We start from the raw sequence: 22,438 nt of genomic DNA, 5'->3' as shown, positions 1-22,438 counted from the left end.
AGACAGTATGTGATGGCGAAGACGTATTTTGATTAAAAAATCGCGATGTTCGCCATGTCAGGTTCTTGTTTACAATATGGTACAAAGTCTGGCAGTGGTTTTGTACAGAATCGAATTGGGTCCAGGTCATGATTCGGGCGAGAAGCTAAAGCCAAGCGGTGCGAGTATCTTTTCTTGCACAACCTTGTTGGCCACTTCGCCGCCACGCTCGAGAGCGACCGCTCCGACGATGGCGTATAGAGAAGTCATGAGGACGGTTTCAAAACCAGAGCCTTGGAGGTTGTCCGCCTGTAATTCGTCAGCCTGCGGACTAGGGTGTTGTAGAGGTTCGAGCATACCCTCTTGGGTGTCCACCGTGTGACCTTGTCCAGACGATATCGCTCTGCTATCGGTGCTAGCCGTGTCTTGCTCAAGACCAGACTCTCGGCCTCGTCGGTCAAGCCTTGCAGCCCATTCAAGGCGGGGTGTAGGTATGGTTTGCGTCCAAACTCGTCGCTGATTGGTACACCAGTGGGATCTCTTGGCCATTGATTCTCCTGCGGCGAGTTTATGAGCGCCTGTGTTGTTTGTAGTTCGACTATCCTCCGTCCTGCCCTTTGTATTAGCCTCCCGTCTGTCCGCCTTTGCAATGTGCACACATACCCAAGTATGCTAGTCGGTCATTGAACCCTCTCCTTCCGTGGTCGAAGCTCTTGTGTGTGACGGCTAACCACTTTACGTCTTCTCCCAGTATTTTGTCTCCTCCGGGGCCCAACATGCGTATATACGCATCGTCCAGCTTTTTCGGATCCTCATTCACCTGGTAAACGCCCCCTCTAGCTTTCGGCCGTATCCTATGAGGCGCCATCATCCGCGGGGGTGTCTGTTTCCATCGCGGCCTGTCAACGGCTGGTGTAACTTCTGCGTCATATTCCGTGGACCTCGATGGGGTGGTGCTCGAAAATGCGCATGCGGAGGACCGCACGAAGGACGTTCTGGATATTTGCGCGGGCCGGAGTGATGATGAAGCGGTCGACACGAGAGATCGGAGCGGGCGTTTGGAAGTCATTGTGGCACTTCCAAGTGGTGAGCGAGGTGTGAGAAGCTTAATTGGCGGCGGGCGGGCGTGATGCTGCTGGCGGAGGTCAGTTCGGATCATCGAAAAGTTGCGGCACGCGGATCGCGCCTTACCGCAACAACGCTAGCACCAGTCGCGCCTGCCGCTCCCCATCGTGCGCCCCCCGATACGCGACGCTTCCCCTTGCTGCGCTTCTCTTGGGTCATCATGACGAGCGCTGGGGTTTCCAGGCCGCTGAAAGAGTTACTCGCCGAACAACTGCCCAAAGACGTGCCCATCACCTTCTACCACTACTCAACGCCGCCCTCCAAGTCCTCCGCCCTCTTCTCCGCGCCGCCCCATGGCAAGTCCGAACGAACATACTGCGAATCGCAGACCTTGGCAGCGTCGATAGTCCCAAAAGATGCAGCAGCCTCGGAACTGCCCGAGGAGCTTCTTATATTGGCAATTGAAGTCTTGATCTACTCCACGCGAAACCTTACGACCATCTTCGTCTCCAAAGCCGACTCGACAGGCTATATATCCGAACTACAACTACCGCGAGCCCAGTCTGCGTCACCTCTGAAAGCCATTTGTGGCACCTTTGTATCCTGGCTAGCACGAGAACGACAGAGGGAAGGGAAGAAGCTGGTAGTGTCTCTCTTCGCCAGGGCACAGGATCAATACCTGTTTCCGGCAAGCATCGAGAATAAGAACAAGCATGTGCTAGATGACAGGGGCTTGGTGAAATGGTGGTGCAGAGTGCTCGATCCCATCATATGGGAGTACAAGGCTGAAGGAGAGCGGAAGCCCTTCGCCGAACGGCTGGTTGATGATGACGGCTCGAAGGCGGACAGCACGTTAGTCCAATCCGAGTCCACAGCCAAAGGCTACCTGGTGATACCGGGCTTCGAGCCATACGACACGCTGCGATACATTCCTCCACCCCCCGTCCCGAACACCCCTCGACGCTGGGTAACCACACACCCGCTCCTACAGATCGCTCCCTACCCTGCCGCTCCACCGCGCTGCCTCGTACCACACTTTCCAGACGACCCAAAAGCCAGATTCCTTGACGAACTGGACGAAGAACTTCCTGATCGGGGTACCGATGCCATGGTAGTAGATGGAGGCACACCCTCGAGAAGCAATGGGCACTGGAAGAGCGTTAAGACACTTGACCAGTTCTGGGAATTCATGGCCTTCAGGCAAGAGTGCTCTTCAGGGCGTATAGTAGGTTTCATCTGGGTCGTCATAACACCACCCAAGCCTTCGATACCCGAAGAAGACGAGGACATGCCTTCGCAGCAATCAGCGTCGCAGTCGTTCTCACAGCTTGACTCGCAAGAGAACATGCCCAGTCCAAAACGGAAGAAGGCGAGTCGACGCAGACAAGAGGCTAAAACTAGGTACGGACCAATTCCCCTGGTCCTGCCAAAGATCAAGAACAGCTCTTCAAATTTATCAACGTCGTCCAACTTCTCTTCAAGCTCCGCCAAGAACCTTCCTGAGAACAGTCCATACTGGAGATGGCCCGCTTCCTCACGCGGCACCATCTGCTTTTCGCTCAAGAACTACGACCGCGCACACGAGGTCCTTTTGCAACAGACGTTCGCAAACCGAAAGGCAGCAGCACGAAGTACGAGGAAGTGGAAAGAGGAAATTGCTGTTCTCGGGGGTATGGACGAATGGAGCTTCACAGTCGAGGGGATAAAGGAGTATGTCGCTCCAGTAAAACCTTCGGATGCAACAAACGGCGTGACACCTACCATGGTCATGGGTGTGCGAAAGAAGAGGAAACCCGATATCCCATCAGAAGCGGCGGTTGGCGCAGAAAAGCCTGCAGAGTCCGCGCAAATACTAGGAGAAGGCACAGTCAGGAAGAAGGCAAAGATAGATCCCACACCCATTACCAATGCAAGCGCTGCAAATGGGGTGAACACTTTGACAGCAGGCCTAGTGCGCAAGAAGCCGAAAACTTGAGAAAGGCTGAGCTCAATCGGTACATGGCATTTCACCTGATTTCAAGAAGGCTTTTTCACAACGAAGTTTTGGGGCTGATACACATCTTTACCTCACTCACATGGAAGTGTTTTAATATATTAATATGTCCCTCCGGAATTTATCTCAAGCACATGCTATGTAATGTTCAGTGTCAAAAAAGTCTGCGGAGAGTGTAAAGTCTTGGGCGATCAAATCTTCCGTCATCAGGTGGTCAACTAGACAAGTGAACCAGTCCATAATCTAAAGTGGGTAATCGATTTGCAGATGGCCATCTATGGAAATCGATGTCGGGTTAACTGCTTTGTCGGTGTGCACGAAGTCTGATCGCAACAAACGATCGCGATCCATGGATGTCCCTGGCGGTGAAGTCGGACCGTTCGGATCAGCAAACAATTGTAGGACAGGAAGCTGCTCCGATTTCAACAGCTACATTACGCCTGTTCCTTTTCCCATCTTTGTGGAAGTGCATCTGTACAATACCCCTGAACATCGTCAAGTGGTGCTGCGTCTTGGCGCTCGTCGCTTCCTGGTTCTCCGCAACCTCCGCGCCGCGAGATTCGCCAACACCCCACCCTCATTCCGACCCTCCCACACTGTCGCGCATGCTTCGCGCGCCCAATTTCGCGACGGGACAAGATGTCTCCATGTCGCGCACCATCATTGCGACCGGCTGCTTGATTTGGTGGGTGATAGTTTGGAGTGTCTGTGCCATCGGCTTCGTCCAACTATTCCGCTACTATTGGAGGAGACCCCAGCAGGCAACATGCGTAACGACATTAGATGAGAACGAAGTCCCTCAAGTCACCGTTATACGGCCGGTCAAAGGCCTTGATCCGCGATTGTACGAGTGTCTTGCAGCCACCCTCCGCCAGACGTATCCCAAAGACAAACTGAACACCGTGTTCTGCATTCCCGAGCGTTCCGATCCTGCCTTCCCGATCCTCGAGCACCTATGCAAAGATTTCCCGGATGCCGACGTACACATCTTAGTCGAGGAGGAGGATCCGCTGCTACTGAAGGATAACAACGCGCTGGGGCCCAATCCGAAGATTAGGAACATGAGTCGCGCCTACAGGGAGGCCAAGGGCGACATCGTATGGGTACTTGACTGCAACGTCTGGGTCGGCAAGGGCGTTTGCGGGCGATTGGTGGACCTGCTATGTGGATTTGGAAAGGACAAGCATGGCAACAAGAAGACAAAGTACAAGTTCGTTCACCAGACGCCTCTTACGGTAGATCTCGACTCGCAAGGTCTCTCGCTTCAGGACAGGAAGGAATTGCTCGGAGGCAAGCCTGGTGCTGTAGCTGAGTCGACTAGCATCGCGGCAAGCACGTCTTCCGATCCGCGCAATCACTCCAGCAGCACTATCAGGAAGCTGCTGCAGCGCGGCGGAGGACGTCTCGACGAAGCTTTTATGTCTTCTGCCCATGCCAAATTCTACCAAGCCATCAATACAGTCGCTGTGGCACCTTGCATCATGGGCAAGAGTACCATGTTCCGTCGCTCCCACCTCAACTACGTCACCTCATCGAATCCAGACCGCGCTCCCGGCATCGACTTCTTCTCCGACAACATCTGCGAGGATCATCTCATTGGCGATGTGTTATGGAAGCAACCTCAAGCTTTCGAGGAACGAGGCTACAAACCCGAGCCAGGGACGGCAAAAGAGGCTTGGGGCAAGCATGCAATGCTCTTCGGTGACTTTTGCTTTCAGCCAATCAGCCATACGTCTGTTATGGCCTACCTGCAACGTCGCATTCGATGGTTACGAGTACGGAAGTTCACGGTGACTTTGGCGACGTTTGTGGAGCCAGGTACAGAAAGTATCGTTTGTGGGCTGTATGGCGCCTATGCTCTAACGACACTACCCTTCTTCCACAGAATCGGCATCAGCCCAGCATGGACCTCTTTCTTCCTGATCTGGCTTCTACACCTATCCGCATGGTGCCTTGTAGACTATGTCCAGTATCTGCTGCTGCACTGCGCGAAGACCGTCGAGATTGATTCCGACACCCCTGACTTCATCCTGCCTCAACGATCAGCCTCTGCGTACCACCGTACCGAGGTTCTAGAACCTCTGCTTGGCAACAAAACACCAGGTGAACCTAGTCTACTTGATGGCGCGAGGAGAAACTTCATAGACTTCTTATTTGCGTGGCTCGGCCGCGAGATTTTCGCATTACCAGTCTGGGTCACCGCCTTCTGGGGAGGTGTTACAGTAGAGTGGCGAGGCAGGAAGTTCTGGGTGGGATTAGATATGAAGGTCCACGAGATCTTGCCACAAGAGAAGGAAGTCAAGAATGATCAACACAAGAAACGTTAGGATTGTAGGAAGAACCATAGTTGTTATTGCATAGCGTGCGGCCCTGTTAGCATTTCAGGCGTTCAGATAAGAATACGGACATTATCAGCCGAGATTTTCACTTTCACCTCACTGGTGAAGGAGGTCGATTTTGATTCAAAAGCTAACGAGTGTTTTTAATCTTGCCGAGCAGGATCCAGCTGAACGCTTCCCACCACAGCGTCGATTTCAGCCATCACATCTGGCGTAAGCTTGTCTATAATCTTCAAGGCTGCACAGTTGTCCACCACCTGCTCTGGCCTTGATGCGCCAGTGATCACCGCAGATACATGCGGGTTCTTCAAGCACCACGCAAGCGACAACTGCGACTGGCTGACACCCAGCTTGTCCGCGATCGGCTGCTCACAGTTAGCTAGATGCCATCAAGGAGGCATGGGGACTTGATTTACCTTCAATTTCCTCGCTGCGCCAATCATACCACTCCACTCATCATTTCCATATCGGTCGCGCATTCCACTCACAAAACCATCTTTTCCTTCAGCGAACCTCGATCCTGCTGGCGGCGCATCCGGGCTATCATTGTACTTTCCGCTAAGCAGGCCAAACTTCAGTGGCGAAAATGTAGTCAACCCAATCCCGAACCGCGCATACAGGCGCTGGAACTCACTCTCCACCTTCTTCCTCTCGAGCAGGTTATACTGCGGCTGCTCCACTACTGGTGCGATGAGACCCAGCTGCTTCGCTATTCCGCAAGCCTCGGCAATCTCGTCTGCAGACCATTCTGACGTGCCCCAGTACAAAGCCCAGCCCTTCTGCTCGATGACATGGTTGAATGCGCGAACTGTTTCTTCCATGGGTGTAAGGCGATCCGGACGGTGCGCATACACTATATCGACATACTCCAGATCCATGCGTTTGAGAGATGCGCGAAGACCCTCGATGATGTGTTTGCGCGAGAGACCGTGGTTGTTGACAAGCACTTCGCCGTTTGCGCCGCCCCAGTTGAGTTTTGTGGATATCACAATGTCGTTTCGGTTCCATGCGAATTTCTTGATGGCCTGGCCCATAATGATCTCGGACTGGCCTGCGGCGTAAGATTCAGCCGTGTCGAAGAATGTGATCCCATTATCGTAGGCCGTCTTCATGATGGAGAACGTAAGTTCTGATAATGGCGTTAGTGAAGTGGCTGAAGAGCGTACAGGCACAAAGTACCATTTTCTACGTGGCCTCCAAAACTATAATCTGATAAGTCTATGCCCAAGTATTTTCCAGAAAAGAAGATGAGTGAACGTACGTGAGCCATCCTCCTAGGCCCAGCGCAGAGACATGCAAGCCCGAATTACCTAGGCGGCGGTACTGCATGCCCGTTTTACGAGGTTCTTCCCAAGCCATCTTGCGTGTGTTTGAATAATTTGGTGATGGATTCACACGTTGATTTCTTATGGGTGCTGGAGCAAGGTGGTCCCTCAAGTACAAACCGCCATCTTCAGTCACAGGTCTTACCAAAGCCTTCAACAGTTCTGCTGACTACGCTCAAAGCGGCGAATCCTCCATGAAAGGCGATGCCGGCGATGTAGCCTGCCGCATCGGACGGAAAACCTCAGTTGGGCAGTTGCAGCGAGTTGGGCGCTGTGCTGCCGCGGCCTTGGTATCCAGGGTTTCGGAATGACTCGTAACATCGTGGAGATTCCCGAGGTCGTCATTGATCCCCGCAATCACGACATGCGATGGTTCCGGGCAGTTGTGGGGCGCGGTAGGGAAAGTGGATCAGGCTAGAGACGTCTTCGTTGAACAAGGCGGCTCTTTGCAGCCGACGCAGAGACGTTTACTCACCATACGCGCAATCGACGCGCGATCATTCGCAACGTCGTGTAGGAAAAACAGAAAAAGAATGATTCAAAGTGTATTGAAAGTATAACTGACATACTCTCCGATGATGTCTCTTTGGAAATGGTATATAATGGGTATCAGAACTTTGGAATTCGAACTTTGGAATGCAACCTCGGGTTAATCTCAACGACGGGTCGTAGATAGTTCGGTGCAACTAAAAGGCGAGGGGGCATTGGTTGGTAGTCGGATCGATTAAAGAGACCATGTGATGCTGCTATGCATGTTGACATTGACTGTCTGTGGATTCCACCGGCTATCGTTTCCCAACGAGATCAGAGTGTGAACCTGAAGTCTAACCGCTTGTTGCCATCCTTCTCTCGGGAGATGATGTCTGCTTGGTACAGAGCCTTCTCTTCTGAAGTCATCTGTTCCCACTGTATCTGTTTCCTTTTGTTGAGGCGGACCAAAGTCTGCCGTTGCACAAGGAAAGTAATGACACTCAGCGCGCATATAGCCACAAGAACAGAGTTTCCCTGCTTGTAGTACGGGCCATCGTACTTGCGGTAGATCTGTGAACTGATCAGAGATCCAATCTGCACAATGACATTGTACGTTGCGGCCGTAATCGCACGTTTCTTGACGTCAAAAGTGTTCTCGGATATCCAAGAAGAGACCAAGGGATGGAAATATGGATATCCGGAGATCAGTGTGATTAGGGAAAAGCGGCCCCATTCACGGCCACCATCGGGCAGTGTCAACAACGCAATAAGAAGCGGCATGATCCAGAATTCGCCGAATATACAATGGAAAGTACGTTCGTTGAAATAGTCGCTTGAGTATGCCAATGCTAGCATAGTAACAACCTGGAGGGCCGCAGACGGAATTGTCAACATGTTGCTGTTGAAGGTGCTGAAGCCGAGGCGTTTAAGCGTGAGAGTGAGGTATCCTTGCACCGGCGAGGCAGGGATGTAAGCGACAAGGCCGATGAAGTATAAACCCCACATGGAGGAATCTGACCAGGCCGCGCGGATGTCTTTGAACGTTGCTGGCTCTTTGAGAGCAGTGAGGCCTTTGGCTGGGTCGTCTCGGAGTATACGGTTGACCATGATGACTTCTTCCCGCTCAGTGTACCAACCTTGACGCCAAAGCACATTCTTGGTGGATGTCGGCGCGGTGGGCAAATACAAGTACGAGAGAATGGCGATGACGACCGTCAAAAGGCCTTCGAGGAGAAATAGCCAGAACCAACCTGGCTTTCCACCAACACCGCGCATCTCCAGAATCCCCGCCGCAAGTAAGGCCGAGATGACACGTGCGATGTTGAGTGTCGACCAGAAGGCTGCCAGGCGTAGAGAAAGCTCCTTGGACTTGTAAAAGTAGGTCGCGAACAAGATTACACCGGGGATGAAACCACCTTCGCAAAGTCCGATGGCTGCACGGCCCAGGTAAAACGAAGTTCGGTCGTGCATCCACGCCTGGCCCCAAGATGCAGTTCCCCAAGCAAGCATCATGGTCGGGAGGATATACTTGAAGCCATAGCGTTTGGTGAGACTGTATAAGAACACAGTTAGAGAAAGACTTCAACAAGAAAATCGGTGATACTCACAACTGCACTGGGAATTCAGCTGCTAGAAAGCATACCAACTGTATCGTTGTTCCATTGTTGTAGTCGTCAGAAGTCAACCCGAGGTCCTCCAGAAGATTGTCTGCGAGTGCATTCGATATGTTTCCACGATCGAGCTGTGATAGTCAGTATTTCTGATCGACTAGCACAATGTATGAACTTTCCTGCAGCCCGAACATCATGAGACAGAGCCATGTGAGTAGCCGGAGGTCTGTCTTGCGCACCACGCGCCGTTCTTCCTCAATCGTCCAGCTCGCCTGGGGGTCGAAGCGATGCCGGCCTTCGTACGTCTCGTGGGGTGGGACGATATCCGCAAGTTCCTCTCTACCCACGTGGGCCGATGATTTGAGCGAATTGGCATCTTCACTGATCCGTGTGGTGTGCGGGGATGCTTCTATGTCGTTGCCCATCGTCAAGGGCTGCGATTGTCGGCTACAGCACAATTGCCACGAAGGAAGGTTATTGCTGAGATGTGATAGACTGGACACTGCCCATTCCCTGCTATGCTCTCTTGTCTCCTATTTATTACTTTGGACATGGCATGTCGCAATTCAAGCTCATCCCGTCGCCATCGTCGCCATCCTACCGAGGTAGTAATTGCCCCGAAGAACGAGGGGAAAGCACAATGTTGTGCATGTTGATGCATCTCCTATTGGTCTTACTGTCGACATCCGACTTGGCGTTCACGGGGTCATGTAGGCTAGGCCCGGCACGCCTAGACCCAGAGCGTACAACTAGTCCGATGACGTGCTTTACCATGCATGCGGTGGTGTCACCCTGGTTCCGGGAATGATTATATGTCCTGGACTTCCAGACATTCGGAGCCGTTGGTTTGGAGGCTATCCAAGCGTTTTACAACACTGAATTTGAGCCGGAAGTTGCACTAACCGCGCACCACATTGCCTTCAAGATGCCTTCAGTCAAGCGCAGTCGTATGGAAGACGTTCATGAAGACGGAGATGCAAATATCATTGGTGGTCACCCAAGCGCCCGATCGAGACTGTTGGAGCCCTTGATCTATTCCGGATCCTTGGACAGCTTCAGACACCAAGACTTGACCCCAGTCATTGGAAGGGAGTTCGAAGGTCTTCAAGTGACTGATCTGCTCCGATGGGGCGATGCTACGATCAAAGATCTGGCAATAACGGGTATGACTCTCTGTGTGCAGCTTGATGGACTCATGGCTGACTTATAGTTCCAGTCTCACAACGTGGCGTTGTCTTTCTGCGAGATCAAGATGTTACGCCGAATCAGATGAAGGACTTGATGCTGCGAATCACCGAATTGTCTGGCTGTGTACGTCCAATTGACTGCGATGTAGGTTCTAATCAAGCAATAAACTGACAACACATTAGCCTTCTTCCTCAAGTTTACACGTACATCCTCTCACCGAAGAGGGATCTGAGCTCGGCGACCAGATCTCAGTTATAAGTAGCGAAAAGCAAAAGAAAGGTGGCGGTCTCACTCACCAACTCTCGGACGTATCTCGCCTTGCAAGTGCGGGCTGGCATAGCGACATCACATTTGAGCCAGTCCCATCGGACTATGCGATGTTGAAAATCCACACATTACCAGCAACGGGCGGTGATACGCTCTGGGCTTCCGGCTACGAAATCTACGATCGCCTCTCTCCTGCTATGCGTTCGTTTTTGGAGGGCCTGACTGCGACGCATGATGCGAAGTTCTTCCTGGACGAGGCAGCGCGACTAGGAAATCCGCTCCGGAAGGATGTGAGAGGCAATCTATTGAACCATGGTGATGCTCTCACAGCCACACATCCGGTCATTCGCACGAACCGTAAGTTTGACGTTGCTCTTGCGCTGCACTCGCTGACTTATCGTGCAGCCGTGACCGGCTGGAAATCAGTATACGTGAATAAAGGATTCACGAAACGCATCAACGGCGTCACGAAGGACGAATCTGACCTCATCTTACCGTACTTGTTCAATCTTGTGACGCAGAACCACGATGCGCAGGTACGGTTCAAGTGGCGGCCGAATGATCTGGCTATCTGGGACAATCGAAGCACGTGGCATTGCGCAACGTACGATTACGAAGAGGCCCGAGCGGGCGATCGGGTCTGTAGCTTGGGCGAAGCACCGTATCTGGATTTGGGAAGTCAAGGGAGAAGGGAGGCTTTGGGTCTGAGATAGCATAGAGATCGATCGCGGTGGGGAAGAATTGAATGGTGGCTGGTACTTAGCGTTGCATTACATCACCGACTCGCATCATTCCATCGCTCGCGCGACTGTCGCGCTGCAAGCCAGATTTCTTAGGGTCGGTGCCTGTGCCCTCGCGTGCTGAGATCCAAGCGTGCAATGGCTACGTCATCGTACAATAATTCGCAAATAGTCCCCCACACGAGCACGATGTCAAATGTATAACGACTTCGTAGCTTCACTTCTTCGGAGAACCGAGACATGTTGCATGATAGTTGGTTCGAGTCTATCAGCTTCAGCATCGAAAAAACCCGCAAAGTGAACATGAAAGTTTGCATTGTCCGTACTATATGTTGGACGTATATACCAGCTACAACAAAATCACCGCATCGACGGATATTGCAACCCACACATGAACGCTATCAGATCTAAAGCCCACCCACCAAACAACAAAGAACAGATATATCTACGAACACCGATGTACGCCACGCTATACCGAAGCCCCAAAGCGCCTTGAACACCCACAAAGTCGTGACTATAAGGATACTCATCATGTCCTCTTTTCCCTAAATTGGCCCGTCGGACCCGCACTGAAAGCGCCGCTGATGATGCGCTTGAGTTGCTTAGGTTTACTTTGTGGCACTCTTTCGCCACTCGCCGTACTCTTGCGACTGAGTCCAGTACCTGTCCTTGTAATGCCATCCATACTCATGCTGACACCGAGATCCATAGCGTTGCTACCACGTCGTGCACGTCTCGTCGCATCTTCGTTCTCTTTCTGGTGAAGAGTTTCCGATGGAAGCAAGATGGCACGATCGAGAGCATATGGAAGACCACGATGTCTTCCACGGATCTGCATGGCGATGATGATGAGTTTGCTCAGTGTCTTAAACTGGCCGGAGAAGGACGTGTTGAATCCGGGGAATCCCTGACTCAGTCCGACCGTACCGTACGCAGAGACAATCTCGAAAAGGACGGAGAACAGGCTGAACGCGTATTCATTCGTATTCTCGAGGCGCACGCCTTCGATGATGGCGATGAGGAAGAAACCCAAGAAGACGAACCATAAATCGAATGAGAGTTGGCGACGCAGATGATGCGAGAGGTAGCTGGATTGAGTGTCGTCCTCGTCGTCTGCGGCCCAGACACCCAGTGACTTCTCCTCGTAGACATTCGACTGGCGAATAGACATGGCGATGGGGAAGATCGAAATGTACATCATGATGAGGTAGCTGACTTGGACCGCAGGGTGCAGATCGGCGATGTTGACAACGGCGAAACCTGCAGTACGCGTTGAGGCAGCTTGGAAGAGACCAGCGAGGAAGCGGTGACCACCGGATAGCGAGGTCACGGTCGGGTCGTTGAGATCGAGAATGATGAAGAAGATGAGATCGACACCATTCAGGACGACAAGGATCCAGAACAGCCACCAATTTGCCTTGCTTGGGAATAGTAGAGTAAAGCACCGACGCGGGTGATCCAACAGGAAACGAAGCTCTTCCCAGATGGCACTGCTCTTGGGTACCATCAGGGAGTACATCCAGATGGTGAACCGAAGCATACAAGGAAACCCGGTATTTCCGATGATGATCAGGAAGGTACCCAGCACAAGGGGCCACACAGCTAGCTGGAAAGAGACCATCGAATCTGGAGTGAGAGTGAATCCCAGATCGTTGAACAGGGAGGCTGAAGTAAAAAAGCTCCACCAAGTTGGGTCAACGCCAAAATCTCTCACGACACCACTATAGTGAGCGTCGTTGTTGATCCATGGCGCCAAACATATAATGCCGATGGTGTGCCACCCGAGGTAGAATATGATGAGGATCATGGCGAGCAGCTTCAGAGCACGATATTCGATACCACCGAGCTCTTCCCTTTGTTCTTCAGTCAAATCAACAAAATTTGAGTTGCGTCCGAGGGTGGGTGTCCAGCTGAGGTAGGGCATCGGGTCCTCCTCTTCGGTCTTGGTCCTGGTAAGGAAGCTGGTAAATGTTCTTGATCGTGACCTATTACGTAGATGCATGCTCGATGCAGGCACGTTTGCATCGCCCTCATTGGTCCTGGTTCTGTCATAGACAGAGTGCCCGGTAGGGCGTTGCTGCCGGTCCGGTACGTCGATGGTGATGTGATTCCTGAAGGGGCGATCGTCTCCGTTCAGAGCATGGGGAACAGAATTTGAACGCTCTCGCTTGGGATGAGACTCATGCGATAGTCTGCTCGCAACTCTGTCCAATTCTTCTTCTCCTTTGACAGCCTCTGGGATGAGCCCCTGGTCGAAGTCGCGTGGACCTGGTATACGAAGCTTGTTCCTCGCTGTCGGGTTTCGCTGCGCTTCTACGAAAGCGATACTCTTCTCTTTGTTGGACTGTGGAAGGCGGCCACCAGGGGATTCTTCAAGCGACTCCTTGGGCTTCTTTTCCTTAGGTGTGCTGAGATTGTCGGCCCATACAATGCCAGATGGAGCAGTTTGAACGGGAGTCGTCGGCCGGAACGGTGGCATTTCGTCCTCGCTGGAACTAGATCTTCTCGGGCGTATGCCATTGCCAGTCCAGTCCAGTCCGTCACTGAAGGCGTACTCGTTCGCGATTGTTCCACCGTGTGCGTGGCCACTGGATCCACGCATGACCCGAATCTCACGAGCGCCGACCGCTTGCTCTTCTTGTCCAACATTACGTTCTGTTGCTGCATTCATCTCACTCTTCCTCCTAGAAAGTGTGCGAGTCCGACCGCTCCGGTTTCCTCTCTCGAGCACGATGTTCTGGAAACGCTTTTCGAACCAATAGAGGCGAACGACTACGACGGAGCTGTGGATGAAGATGGGCGTACATAAGCTGGCGATAAAGTAGATGACTATCTGTTTGTTGTTAGCAAAAGACTTGTAGATTTCAAACGCATCACATACCTGTTGATATAGATCCAGTGTGTTTATGTCAATTCTGCGCTGGCAGTCAGTTCACTGCCCTCATACATCAGGGACTAACATACGTGTTCAAGCCACTCTGTGTTGCTGCGCCGCTTGCAAAGAAGAGCGCATCGACATAGGGTATGCGACCACTGCCGTATATGATGACGGATCCAATGAGCGCCCACCCAATGATATACGAATCTGTAAACCTATCAGCCACAGTTCAGTCCCTCCCCTCTTGTAGTGCGCATACAGTGAAGGGTGATAAAGTTGGCGTGTGGTTTGAGGGCCTTGAAACTGGACGGGAGGCGCTGCTTCAGCCATGCGAACATGACAAGCCATGGGCCGAACATGTTGCCACCAGTGGGCTTCCAAGGCGATGGGAAAGAGTGAATGGCACCCAGTGAGCGGGACTTGTCAGGTTGAAAGAGGTGAGATCAGCAGAGGCAGTGGGAAGGAAGAGCTGAAAGTTCGAGTCTAATCGAGCGCGCCCCAAGCAGAGAGAACGTCAACGGACCGAGCCGGTAGCGCGTCGCAGAAAAGCTCCGTGGTAGTGGTGCATATTTGAGGAAAGAAGAGGGCGAAGTGTTAGTTCGAGTGGGCGCTGTGAACTATGGGTCGCGTTGCGGGACGGTAGTCGAGTGGTGCGCTGTGAAAGATTGCCGGCTTGTCGCGCTGCCAGGTGCGGCGATGACGCTAAAGGGGCATCGAGGCCACGGAATGCCCAGCCCTGCTATTCGCAACCGGAGTTTTAACAGACCCCTGTAGTGCACATGGGAATCCAATCGAGAAGGCCTTCCTGCCACACCATAGCCACGGCACTACGCTGCAACCAGAGTTCACATGTGCAACGTGCTTTTTGATCTGCATGCACGTTGGACGTGTGCTTATTCTCCACTGCGATGCTTCCGCTCCGCCCCGCTATCCTTCCTCCCGCGTCGCGTGAGCAGTCCCAAATGAGGATTTGATAAACAATGCCCCTCCACATCTCAATATATATGGTGGGTGTGGACATCGACTTTGCATGAAAGACCACCTTCGCCAGCGCATATCGCGATACGGGCTTCGTCCGCCGGCCGAGCTGATATCTCACCACCCCAACACAACAACAAACGGCAACAGCGCCGACCATAGCCAAGGATACCGCGGCACCGGCGAGTATGCACTTTTGTTTCAGGACAAGATGCTTGCTTTGGCCTTGATAAGGTGCGCTTGATTACTGGGGCGAATGACAAAGGCTAGTTCACGTTTCGCTGGGCTCACGGACTTTCGTCGTCCTCATTTCTTCTGCGATTGCTGCGCCACAGTTTGGCGTTCTAGCCAGTCATTTGGGTGCATCGATTCACGGAGGCTTCGGCACTTTGGACGCTTGTCGTTGCACGCCCAAACTGTATACCTGCTTCGCTAGTTGATTTTATCCCGTCAGCTTTGCTTTTATTTAGCATGCCGAGCTCGTTTTCTAGGGAGAAGACGCGTATGCATGCTTGGTTCGGACATTCGGCATCAACAATAGTCATATTCGGACCGCGCAAGGATGTGGAGCAGACCAACGGACCCTGATATTCACATCCTAAAATACACTTGATCCTGCTCCGAGGCAAGACATCCATATCCTCCACTATTCCGTCTCGTACGTCCATTCGTCGTCGCCAATGCAGTAAATGCGTATGAAATCAAGCCAAGCATAAAGGAATAGATCATTGCAATTTTGGAAGTCTTTGCTTCTCTTCCTCGTTCGGTTTCTTCGTCACCCTACAGAAAAGAGTTGGCTAGTCAGTACCGTTTGGTGCAGCAGAGAGAGTAGGAGTTGTGGCGCCTGAATTAGGCTTACTCTTCGTCTTCAACGTTAGCGGGAAGGTAAAGTCGTCAGCCTCTTCTTCTTCACTGCGCAGTTGTTAGCGTTGCCATGGTGCATCACATTCTGATCATCACTTACGGGAGCTTCCACGCAATGTAGTCCTCGGTGCTCAGTCCCTCGCGGCCCTCCTGCAGCGAGGCAAAGTCACCGGGCGTCATCATGCCCGAACGATCGCGGGGAGACCCGGGCTCGGACAACGGCCGTGAGATCTTGACGTCTTGCGAGCTGAAGAAATCTGGCTCATCATCGTCTTCGTATGCCGCAGGGTACGCACGTCGAAGAGCCAATTGTCGGGCCTTGACGTACTCCAAGCCCATGCGCTTCCAGTCGAGCAAGTCGCTGAGTCTCTCGGTCCGGTTACGCTGGTTGATACGCTGGCGCTTGCTCTTCTTGGTGAATTCGAACATGTAGTCGACAAGCTGGTTGACTGAGTCGTCCACGCCCTTCATCCTTCGGTCTACGATATAGATACCATAGTCCTGGGCATTTTCAATCAGTTCCTCCATGTAGCAACCGAAGCCGGACAGGTTAGTTGTGATGCTGGGAACACCCATCACGGTGCACTCAGCCGGAGTGTAACCCCAGGGTTCGTAGTAGGATGAGAAGACACCGAGGTGAGTTCCACGAACAAAATCATCATAGTCTAATGGCAAGACAGGGTTCGCCGAGTTCAAGAACTCGGGATGGAACACAACCTTAACGCGATCCGATGGGTGGTTGAAGAGCTGGCAGCGGCGGAGCTGGTTCAGGACTGGGTCTTCAGCATCGTTGACCATGTTGTGAGTAACAATGGGCGGAAGGTTGTGACGCTTCATGGCAAACAACCGTCGGCGGAGCAAGATCTTATCAGCGGGCGTGATCAAGTCCTTGTCCTCGGGGAGCTCAGAGCCCTCCGTCCAGGTCAACGAACGCTCAAACAACTTCTTAGCAACATTCTCGGCGATGTTGTTTACGCTGTCGTGAAGCGCCTTGATGACTGCTTGTCCCTTTAGTGAGTCGACCGAGAGCGACGTCGTCTGCGCGGGAAGAATGATGAAAGCAACGACTGTCATGTTGGAGTTCTCGTTCTTCATCTTATGGTTCAGCCGGGCTAACGACTCAATGAACATGTCCACACCCTTATTGCGGTACTCATAGCGACCGGCGGTAAAGAAGTAGAGGGTGTTCTCAGGGTCGAAGTCGTTGTGGCCGTAGAAATGTCCGCGCACGAAGTCATTGATCTTGACCTTGGCTTGCTGATGCAAGTTTTGGAACTCGTGAGTAGCCGAAAACTTCTTGACGTTCAGACCGTTGGGCAAGACACCGTCCGGCTTTCGCTTCAGAAGATGCTCGCTCTCGTATGCGGTGATGTGGGAAACCGTGGTGAAGACATCAGCAGCGTGTGTGGCGGCGCGCTCGATGCAGTAGCGGTGGTAAATACCGCGCTTTCCCGCCTCAGCGTCCACGTCGAAATATTGGAGGTTGTTGTAGAAATCGACCGAGCCGGCGCAGAGGTAGCGACCGAGGAGCGTAGCGTGGGTAGTGAAGATGGTGGTAACATCGATGCGGCGCTTCTTGCAGAGCGGGACTGCGACACCTGCCAGCCACTCGTGGAACTGAACAATGACGGCTCGCTTCTTCTCGTGGTAGACGTACTGGAGAGTAGTTAGCGCAGCTCGCAGCGACTGCACATGTTCTCAACTTACCTCGCCTAGGAACCACGCAATGAGGTAACCAAAAACAATGGCCTCGTTGGTCTCGGAATCGCCAGGCGGCGAAGGAATGCCGGTGGACGACCAGAGGTCGCCCTTCCACTCGTCAAGCCACCTGTAGCCGGTACCAGTGTCGAAGAGGAGCACACGTGGGGCACCGTCGATCAACCAACGTCCGTACAGCATCTTGATACCACGGTCGTCCATAGACTTCATGGTCGCAATCAACGCCGGGTCTTTGGGCTCGATGGGCTCTACTTCGACGGCCGCCTGTTATCTCGTTAATTTTTGGTTCCAAGATGCCGTGGGTTGCGCCTACCGAAGCTCTGTTCCACGGGCCCAAGAGGGTGTATGCGGCGCCATACTCAGCGGTGGTGACCTGGGCCTTGGACTTGAGGACTGAGTAGATACCGCCGACTGAGACTGGTTAGCATTGCGGAAGGGCATCAAGTTGGGATGAAAGCTACCTCTGTTTGCGACTTCGGTCGCAACCTCGAACAGGACGTGGTTCTGCACGTCTCTCGCGCCGGTCTCAGCCATTGTGGGTGGGTGTTGTGAGGAGATAGTGGGAAGGCGCAATGGCAAGGTCGGAGCTCTTTCTAGGGAAGAGAAAGCTTGGAAAGTCGAGGGAGTGTGAGAGCTTGAGCTCGGTGCTTGGTTGAGCTACTGCAGGTGGCCGCGCTAGACAAGCGGTTCGATTACTCCCGGTTGAGTACGAAGTGCTGGCGGCGGACACGGTGTAGTGGAGCTGCAGGAGCAATTGGACTGGTAGCAGCAGAGCAGCAGCAAGCAAACTCTGTCTAATAGTCGAGGAAAGATGTTTTGCAGGCGCCCTGGGGACAGAAATGCTGGGCCGCTATTGTTTGGCGCACGAGCGTTGGCTACCCGGTGGAGGTTGGGATTCCTCTTTGGGTATCGGATCAATCGTCGTAGGACCGCCGGCGTACTCTGGCGTGACGTAGGCGCTCGGCTTCTACTGCCCATTCACGTTTAAACTGCCATTTAGCCTGGCCACCTTCACGCGCCCCGTCACAGCTGCACCACGTCTCTCCGACACTGTTCATACTCGCCGCGCTGCACTTGGAGCCAGCGTCGACCCCACGGGCAGCGCCCAATTCTGAGGCTGAAGCGCAACGGGCGAGGCCAAGGCCGCGAGTCAACAACTCAACAGTTTCCTTTGGAAATGAGAAGCGGAGCATCGTCCGATCCCGCCGCCCGTTGAGCTGCTCGCTTATTCCTGTCTGCTTGTCTATGCTCGTCCGCTTTCAGACGCATCAAGAACATCAAAAGGGTCAGCTGGATGCAAGAGCTGCGCGCTGCGTTCGACTGCCGAGGCGCTGCAGCATGGCCGCTTGCTGCAGTATTCCGTCATACGGAGTGCAGTAAGGCCGACAATTGCGGGGTTCCCGCGAACGGTGGGAGAAGTCGACAGCACGCCAACTCTCTCCACAGCGCCATTAGTGGGTCGTGGGTGGAGGCGGAGAGGAGCACGTGAAGGGCCCACGAAAGCCACTGCCGCGCCGTGTGACATGTGTGCGATGCGCTGCGGAGAGTTCATCGGAAGAAAAGGTTTTCCTTGCGAGCCGTGTCGTATTGCATCTCGGTCGTTATTGTCTAGCAGCACTGTATGGCCGTATACCAGCATCGTGCTGGGTTGCTAGGCAGGTGCATGACTCGTATACGGTCAGTGCCTGATACACCAAGGTCTAGACAATGGCACTCGACTGGTGAGAGTCTCGAATACAACATGTCAGCAGCCTTGAACAGCGAACGACCCTACGAGATGGCTGGAGAGCAAAAGAAGCTTCTTCTAGAAATCTTTTGCATTTGCTTTTGTGTCATAGAGTCCAGAACAAGCATTGGACTACTCCCCTCTCACGGCCTCTATAAATCTATTATACCAGATACCACCCAGGCCGTAACAGGCGACATAGGAAAGTGCAGCCAAAGCATTGGATATCGAGCTAAACGCGCAGCGCCAACAAATGAAAACGATGAATGCCAAAGAACCCCAAGCAAAAAAAGGTACCCGTCGAGCAATCCATGAGCGACTCATCGCAAGCAAACGACCCTACTTACCACTCCGATCGATGACCGGAGCAGCGTTTGGCAGCGCACTCAGCAAACTGCCTTGTGCGAATTCGTTGTTCGACGAGAGGTTGACCATGGGGCCCTTGGCTTTACTACCATCCATAACGCCCCTACCCACCATGTCCTTCCCCTGCGAGTAGCCGGCTTGAGATAGCAAACCGCCTCCGGTAAACGCCTTACTGTCATCCTCTGGAGCACCGAGATGGTTGTTTTGTGTATACGCAGCCAATGGCTCGCCACGACCCTTGAGCGAGCGCGTGCGTTCGTGGCCACCAGCGGCTCGCGATGTACCTGGACGACCGGCGCGCCAGTCTGTTGATGAGGGAACCTTGATAGCCTCCTCGATCGACGTTGCACTTTCGACCAACGGCCCGGCGCCAGCTCCTGGATTGTAGCCTTTGCCCTTGTTGAGATGCTGCGGTGGCGGGCGGTACTGGGGTGTTAGATCGACCAAAGGCTCGGGCATGCCAGGTACACGCTTCGAAGCACTACGTTGAAGATCGCTGGATGCTCGCCGGTGATGATTGCTGCGGACTGAGGTATTACGTTTCAGGCCAGAATCATTGGACGATACTTGGGCTACACGGCCCATGTTGTTCAGCAGAGATGGTCCTTCTGTGAACGGGCCTGACGGCTCACGAGCTTGTAGAGCGGCTTGACGTTGCGTGTAGCTACGTCCCAGAAGGCCGCTCGATGCAAACGCCTCCTCGCCTTGCTGATCAACACTTCGACTGCGGGCACTCGGCGGTGAAGTGCTTTCTGCGACCAGACCACTCTTGCTGAAAGCGGCTGGGGGTGGTTGCTTTACCCGTATCGACTTCATCCGCGAGTGCATTGCCCTACTATCGAGCTTGGAAAGAGGTTTGTCGTCTGGAAACTCTCCCGGTTTGTGAACTTCAATCTGGTCCAGCGTCTTGTTGAAACTGTCCATATCGAGCAAGGACGAGAAAGCACCGAGCTGGTAATGCGACCCAACTGATTCTCCTCTTGAATGCGAGGACGTCTGTGCGGCTTCAGCAGCCCCGGACACATTGCGTGTCGCATGAGTCTTCTTCTTCAAACCCTCGCCCTTCTGGTGTTTGAGATACCAACTCCGCCACGTCTGTAACGCTGTGTAGAACGTGTTCGCTATGTTTCGGTCGTTGGTACAGAAGAAGTGGACATACTGCGACTCGTCCGCAAAGATGTTAGACTTTTGCATACTCTTGACGGCATAGCAAATCTTCTTTGGAGGCTTCACCCGTGCCAGCTTGGACTGGGTCACCGAGTAGATGTCGTAGTCTGTGAGTGTGCAGATGTTTTCCTGGTCCTTTTCCTTGGTCTTTTCGTTCTTGGCCATGACTAATTGTCCGTCTGGGCGAAGGATGAGAAGTCGTTTACTCCATTTCCCAGGTCTTGATGAGTATTGGATAAAGCACGAAGCGCCCTCTGGTCTGGTGTCTGGGACCTTGTACGAGAGTAGACTGTCCTGGTCGATACCGTCGACATCAGAGTCAATGATGGTAAGTTCGTTTTGATTGTCGTAATCCCAGGAGTTCATCACATCTCTCACGTACTCGTAGTTGCGAAGGGGGCGTGTGATGCTGACTTTGGTGAAGAGCTCGGAAATGACAGCTGTGCGAACGTCAATGGGGTCTGTGAGCACCGTGGCAGCAGACTTGATAAGATCGAGAGGAGTCGTGGTTGGAGTCACAGGGAGCAGGATGCGCTTCTCGTTGCACACGACTTTAACGCGCTATTACGGCTGTTAGTCGCATGTTCGTGTTTGATGAATGATGTACATACTCTATCACCGGCATTCACGGCGGATGTAGGCGCATCGATGCCTAGAACAACGCCACCTCCGCCGGGTCTGATAGTTTCCTCCTCTCCGAGATTAAGACTCAGTTGCGGTGCAGTTGGTTGTTGCACAGGGGCATCTAGACCCAAAGCTTCATCCTTTCTCCTCTTGAACATTCCGAAACCTGTCTCCTGCTGCCGCGGTGGCGATACTGGAGGCGAGGAAGAGGGAGCTTTTCGGGCCTTCTGTTCAAGCTTTGCGAGGGTTGCCTGCCGCTCCTTCTCTTCGAGCTTTGCCTTGCGGACGCCCTCTTCCCTCTGTTGGAGGACTTTCTGGTTCTCGGCCTTCTGCAATCGTCTGCCACGTTCTTGTTCGGCCTTTTGTTCTTCCCTCTGCCGACGTAGGGCCTCGGCTTCTTCCATCTCTCGTTGGGCGTCTAAGCGCGCAGCTTCTTCCTCTTCGTGTCGCATCCTCTCGATTCTGTCCAGCTCGGCCTGCTTCGCCTGCTTCTGTGCGCGCGCCTCTGCCTCATATTTTTCTTTGAGCTGTCGCTGTCTCTCCTTCTCCCGCTGCAAGACCTCTCTCGCGCTGTCATCGCCTCTGAGCGACTGCTGTCGCGGCGCATTGGAGACGGGCGGCGAGGCCTCTGTCGTGCGCGTTCTGGCGGTCCTGGGCCGACGCTGGCCGGTGTTTGCGGAATGCGACGATTGGTACGGCGAACTCACAGCACGGTTCCGGGATGTAGAGGGCGTAGAGGGCGTAGAGGGCGGTACTTGCGCAGGAAGGGGAGGAGGGGCATTTGGGATTGTATTCGAACGGGGCGGGGGGTTTGGGCTGGTCGCGTGCGAGGTAGTTGGCCTGCGGTGGTAGCGGCTCATGCTCCTGCTGATGGGCGCATCGCTTTGAGGCTGCATCTCGGACACGGCGGGCATGGGAGGCACTGCGGGCGCGCCTGGCGAAGTGTGGTGTTGCTGTTCTTGCGCGCGCCTCACACTCCTATAGCGCGAGATCTTGGGGGCTGCCGCCGCCGACGAGGGGATTGTTTCCGTGGCCATGTTGTGCTATGCTGCTGTGCGACACGACTCTGCGTGCCTGTGCGACGACAGGTAAGGGACATAGGAGACAGAGGCTGGAGGGCATACACCAAGCAAGTGAGG

At 53.4% G+C, this 22,438-nt stretch overlaps 9 protein-coding genes across 9 annotated transcripts; 3 read left to right on the top strand and 6 right to left on the bottom strand.

Moving 5' to 3' along the window:
* Positions 1-126: 126 nt before the first annotated feature.
* Positions 127-847, bottom strand: J4E90_003230 (uncharacterized protein; the record flags this gene model as incomplete). The annotated part of the gene is made up of 3 exons (XM_051432801.1): positions 127-288; positions 339-589; positions 643-847. The coding sequence occupies 3 exons, from the start codon at positions 845-847 to the stop codon at positions 127-129; spliced, it is 618 nt and encodes a 205-aa protein (XP_051292699.1).
* A 417-nt stretch (positions 848-1,264) lies between these two features.
* J4E90_003229 (uncharacterized protein) lies at positions 1,265-3,019 on the top strand (the record flags this gene model as incomplete). Its single annotated transcript, XM_051432800.1, has 1 exon — positions 1,265-3,019. The coding sequence occupies one exon, from the start codon at positions 1,265-1,267 to the stop codon at positions 3,017-3,019; it is 1,755 nt and encodes a 584-aa protein (XP_051292698.1).
* Positions 3,020-3,642: 623 nt separating this feature from the next.
* On the top strand, positions 3,643-5,364 carry J4E90_003228 (uncharacterized protein; the record flags this gene model as incomplete). Its single annotated transcript, XM_051432799.1, has 1 exon — positions 3,643-5,364. One exon carries the CDS (start codon positions 3,643-3,645, stop codon positions 5,362-5,364), a length of 1,722 nt encoding a protein of 573 aa, XP_051292697.1.
* Positions 5,365-5,519: 155 nt separating this feature from the next.
* Positions 5,520-6,735, bottom strand: J4E90_003227 (uncharacterized protein; the record flags this gene model as incomplete). The annotated part of the gene is made up of 4 exons (XM_051432798.1): positions 5,520-5,741; positions 5,793-6,505; positions 6,556-6,578; positions 6,638-6,735. 4 exons carry the CDS (start codon positions 6,733-6,735, stop codon positions 5,520-5,522), a joined length of 1,056 nt encoding a protein of 351 aa, XP_051292696.1.
* A 770-nt stretch (positions 6,736-7,505) lies between these two features.
* On the bottom strand, positions 7,506-9,207 carry J4E90_003226 (uncharacterized protein; the record flags this gene model as incomplete). The annotated part of the gene is made up of 3 exons (XM_051432797.1): positions 7,506-8,724; positions 8,780-8,913; positions 9,022-9,207. The coding sequence occupies 3 exons, from the start codon at positions 9,205-9,207 to the stop codon at positions 7,506-7,508; spliced, it is 1,539 nt and encodes a 512-aa protein (XP_051292695.1).
* Positions 9,208-9,707: 500 nt separating this feature from the next.
* On the top strand, positions 9,708-10,950 carry J4E90_003225 (uncharacterized protein; the record flags this gene model as incomplete). Its single annotated transcript, XM_051432796.1, has 4 exons — positions 9,708-9,945; positions 9,999-10,093; positions 10,153-10,594; positions 10,643-10,950. 4 exons carry the CDS (start codon positions 9,708-9,710, stop codon positions 10,948-10,950), a joined length of 1,083 nt encoding a protein of 360 aa, XP_051292694.1.
* A 556-nt stretch (positions 10,951-11,506) lies between these two features.
* On the bottom strand, positions 11,507-14,214 carry J4E90_003224 (uncharacterized protein; the record flags this gene model as incomplete). Its single annotated transcript, XM_051432795.1, has 4 exons — positions 11,507-13,810; positions 13,859-13,892; positions 13,942-14,062; positions 14,115-14,214. The coding sequence occupies 4 exons, from the start codon at positions 14,212-14,214 to the stop codon at positions 11,507-11,509; spliced, it is 2,559 nt and encodes an 852-aa protein (XP_051292693.1).
* Positions 14,215-15,630: 1,416 nt separating this feature from the next.
* GSY1 (glycogen synthase) lies at positions 15,631-17,950 on the bottom strand (the record flags this gene model as incomplete). Its single annotated transcript, XM_051432794.1, has 5 exons — positions 15,631-15,745; positions 15,798-17,353; positions 17,405-17,680; positions 17,730-17,827; positions 17,878-17,950. The coding sequence occupies 5 exons, from the start codon at positions 17,948-17,950 to the stop codon at positions 15,631-15,633; spliced, it is 2,118 nt and encodes a 705-aa protein (XP_051292692.1).
* Positions 17,951-19,481: 1,531 nt separating this feature from the next.
* Positions 19,482-22,080, bottom strand: J4E90_003222 (uncharacterized protein; the record flags this gene model as incomplete). Its single annotated transcript, XM_051432793.1, has 3 exons — positions 19,482-21,236; positions 21,287-21,950; positions 22,007-22,080. The coding sequence occupies 3 exons, from the start codon at positions 22,078-22,080 to the stop codon at positions 19,482-19,484; spliced, it is 2,493 nt and encodes an 830-aa protein (XP_051292691.1).
* Positions 22,081-22,438: the final 358 nt, after the last annotated feature.

The sequence above is a fragment of the Alternaria incomplexa genome, assembly GCF_024043165.1.
Source record: "Alternaria incomplexa strain BMP 0042 chromosome Unknown scaffold_4, whole genome shotgun sequence".
In the NCBI taxonomy this organism is placed as follows: Eukaryota; Fungi; Ascomycota; class Dothideomycetes; order Pleosporales; family Pleosporaceae; genus Alternaria; species Alternaria incomplexa.
Note: the sequence above shows the minus strand (reverse complement) of the source record. Positions and strands in the feature narration are given on the sequence as shown.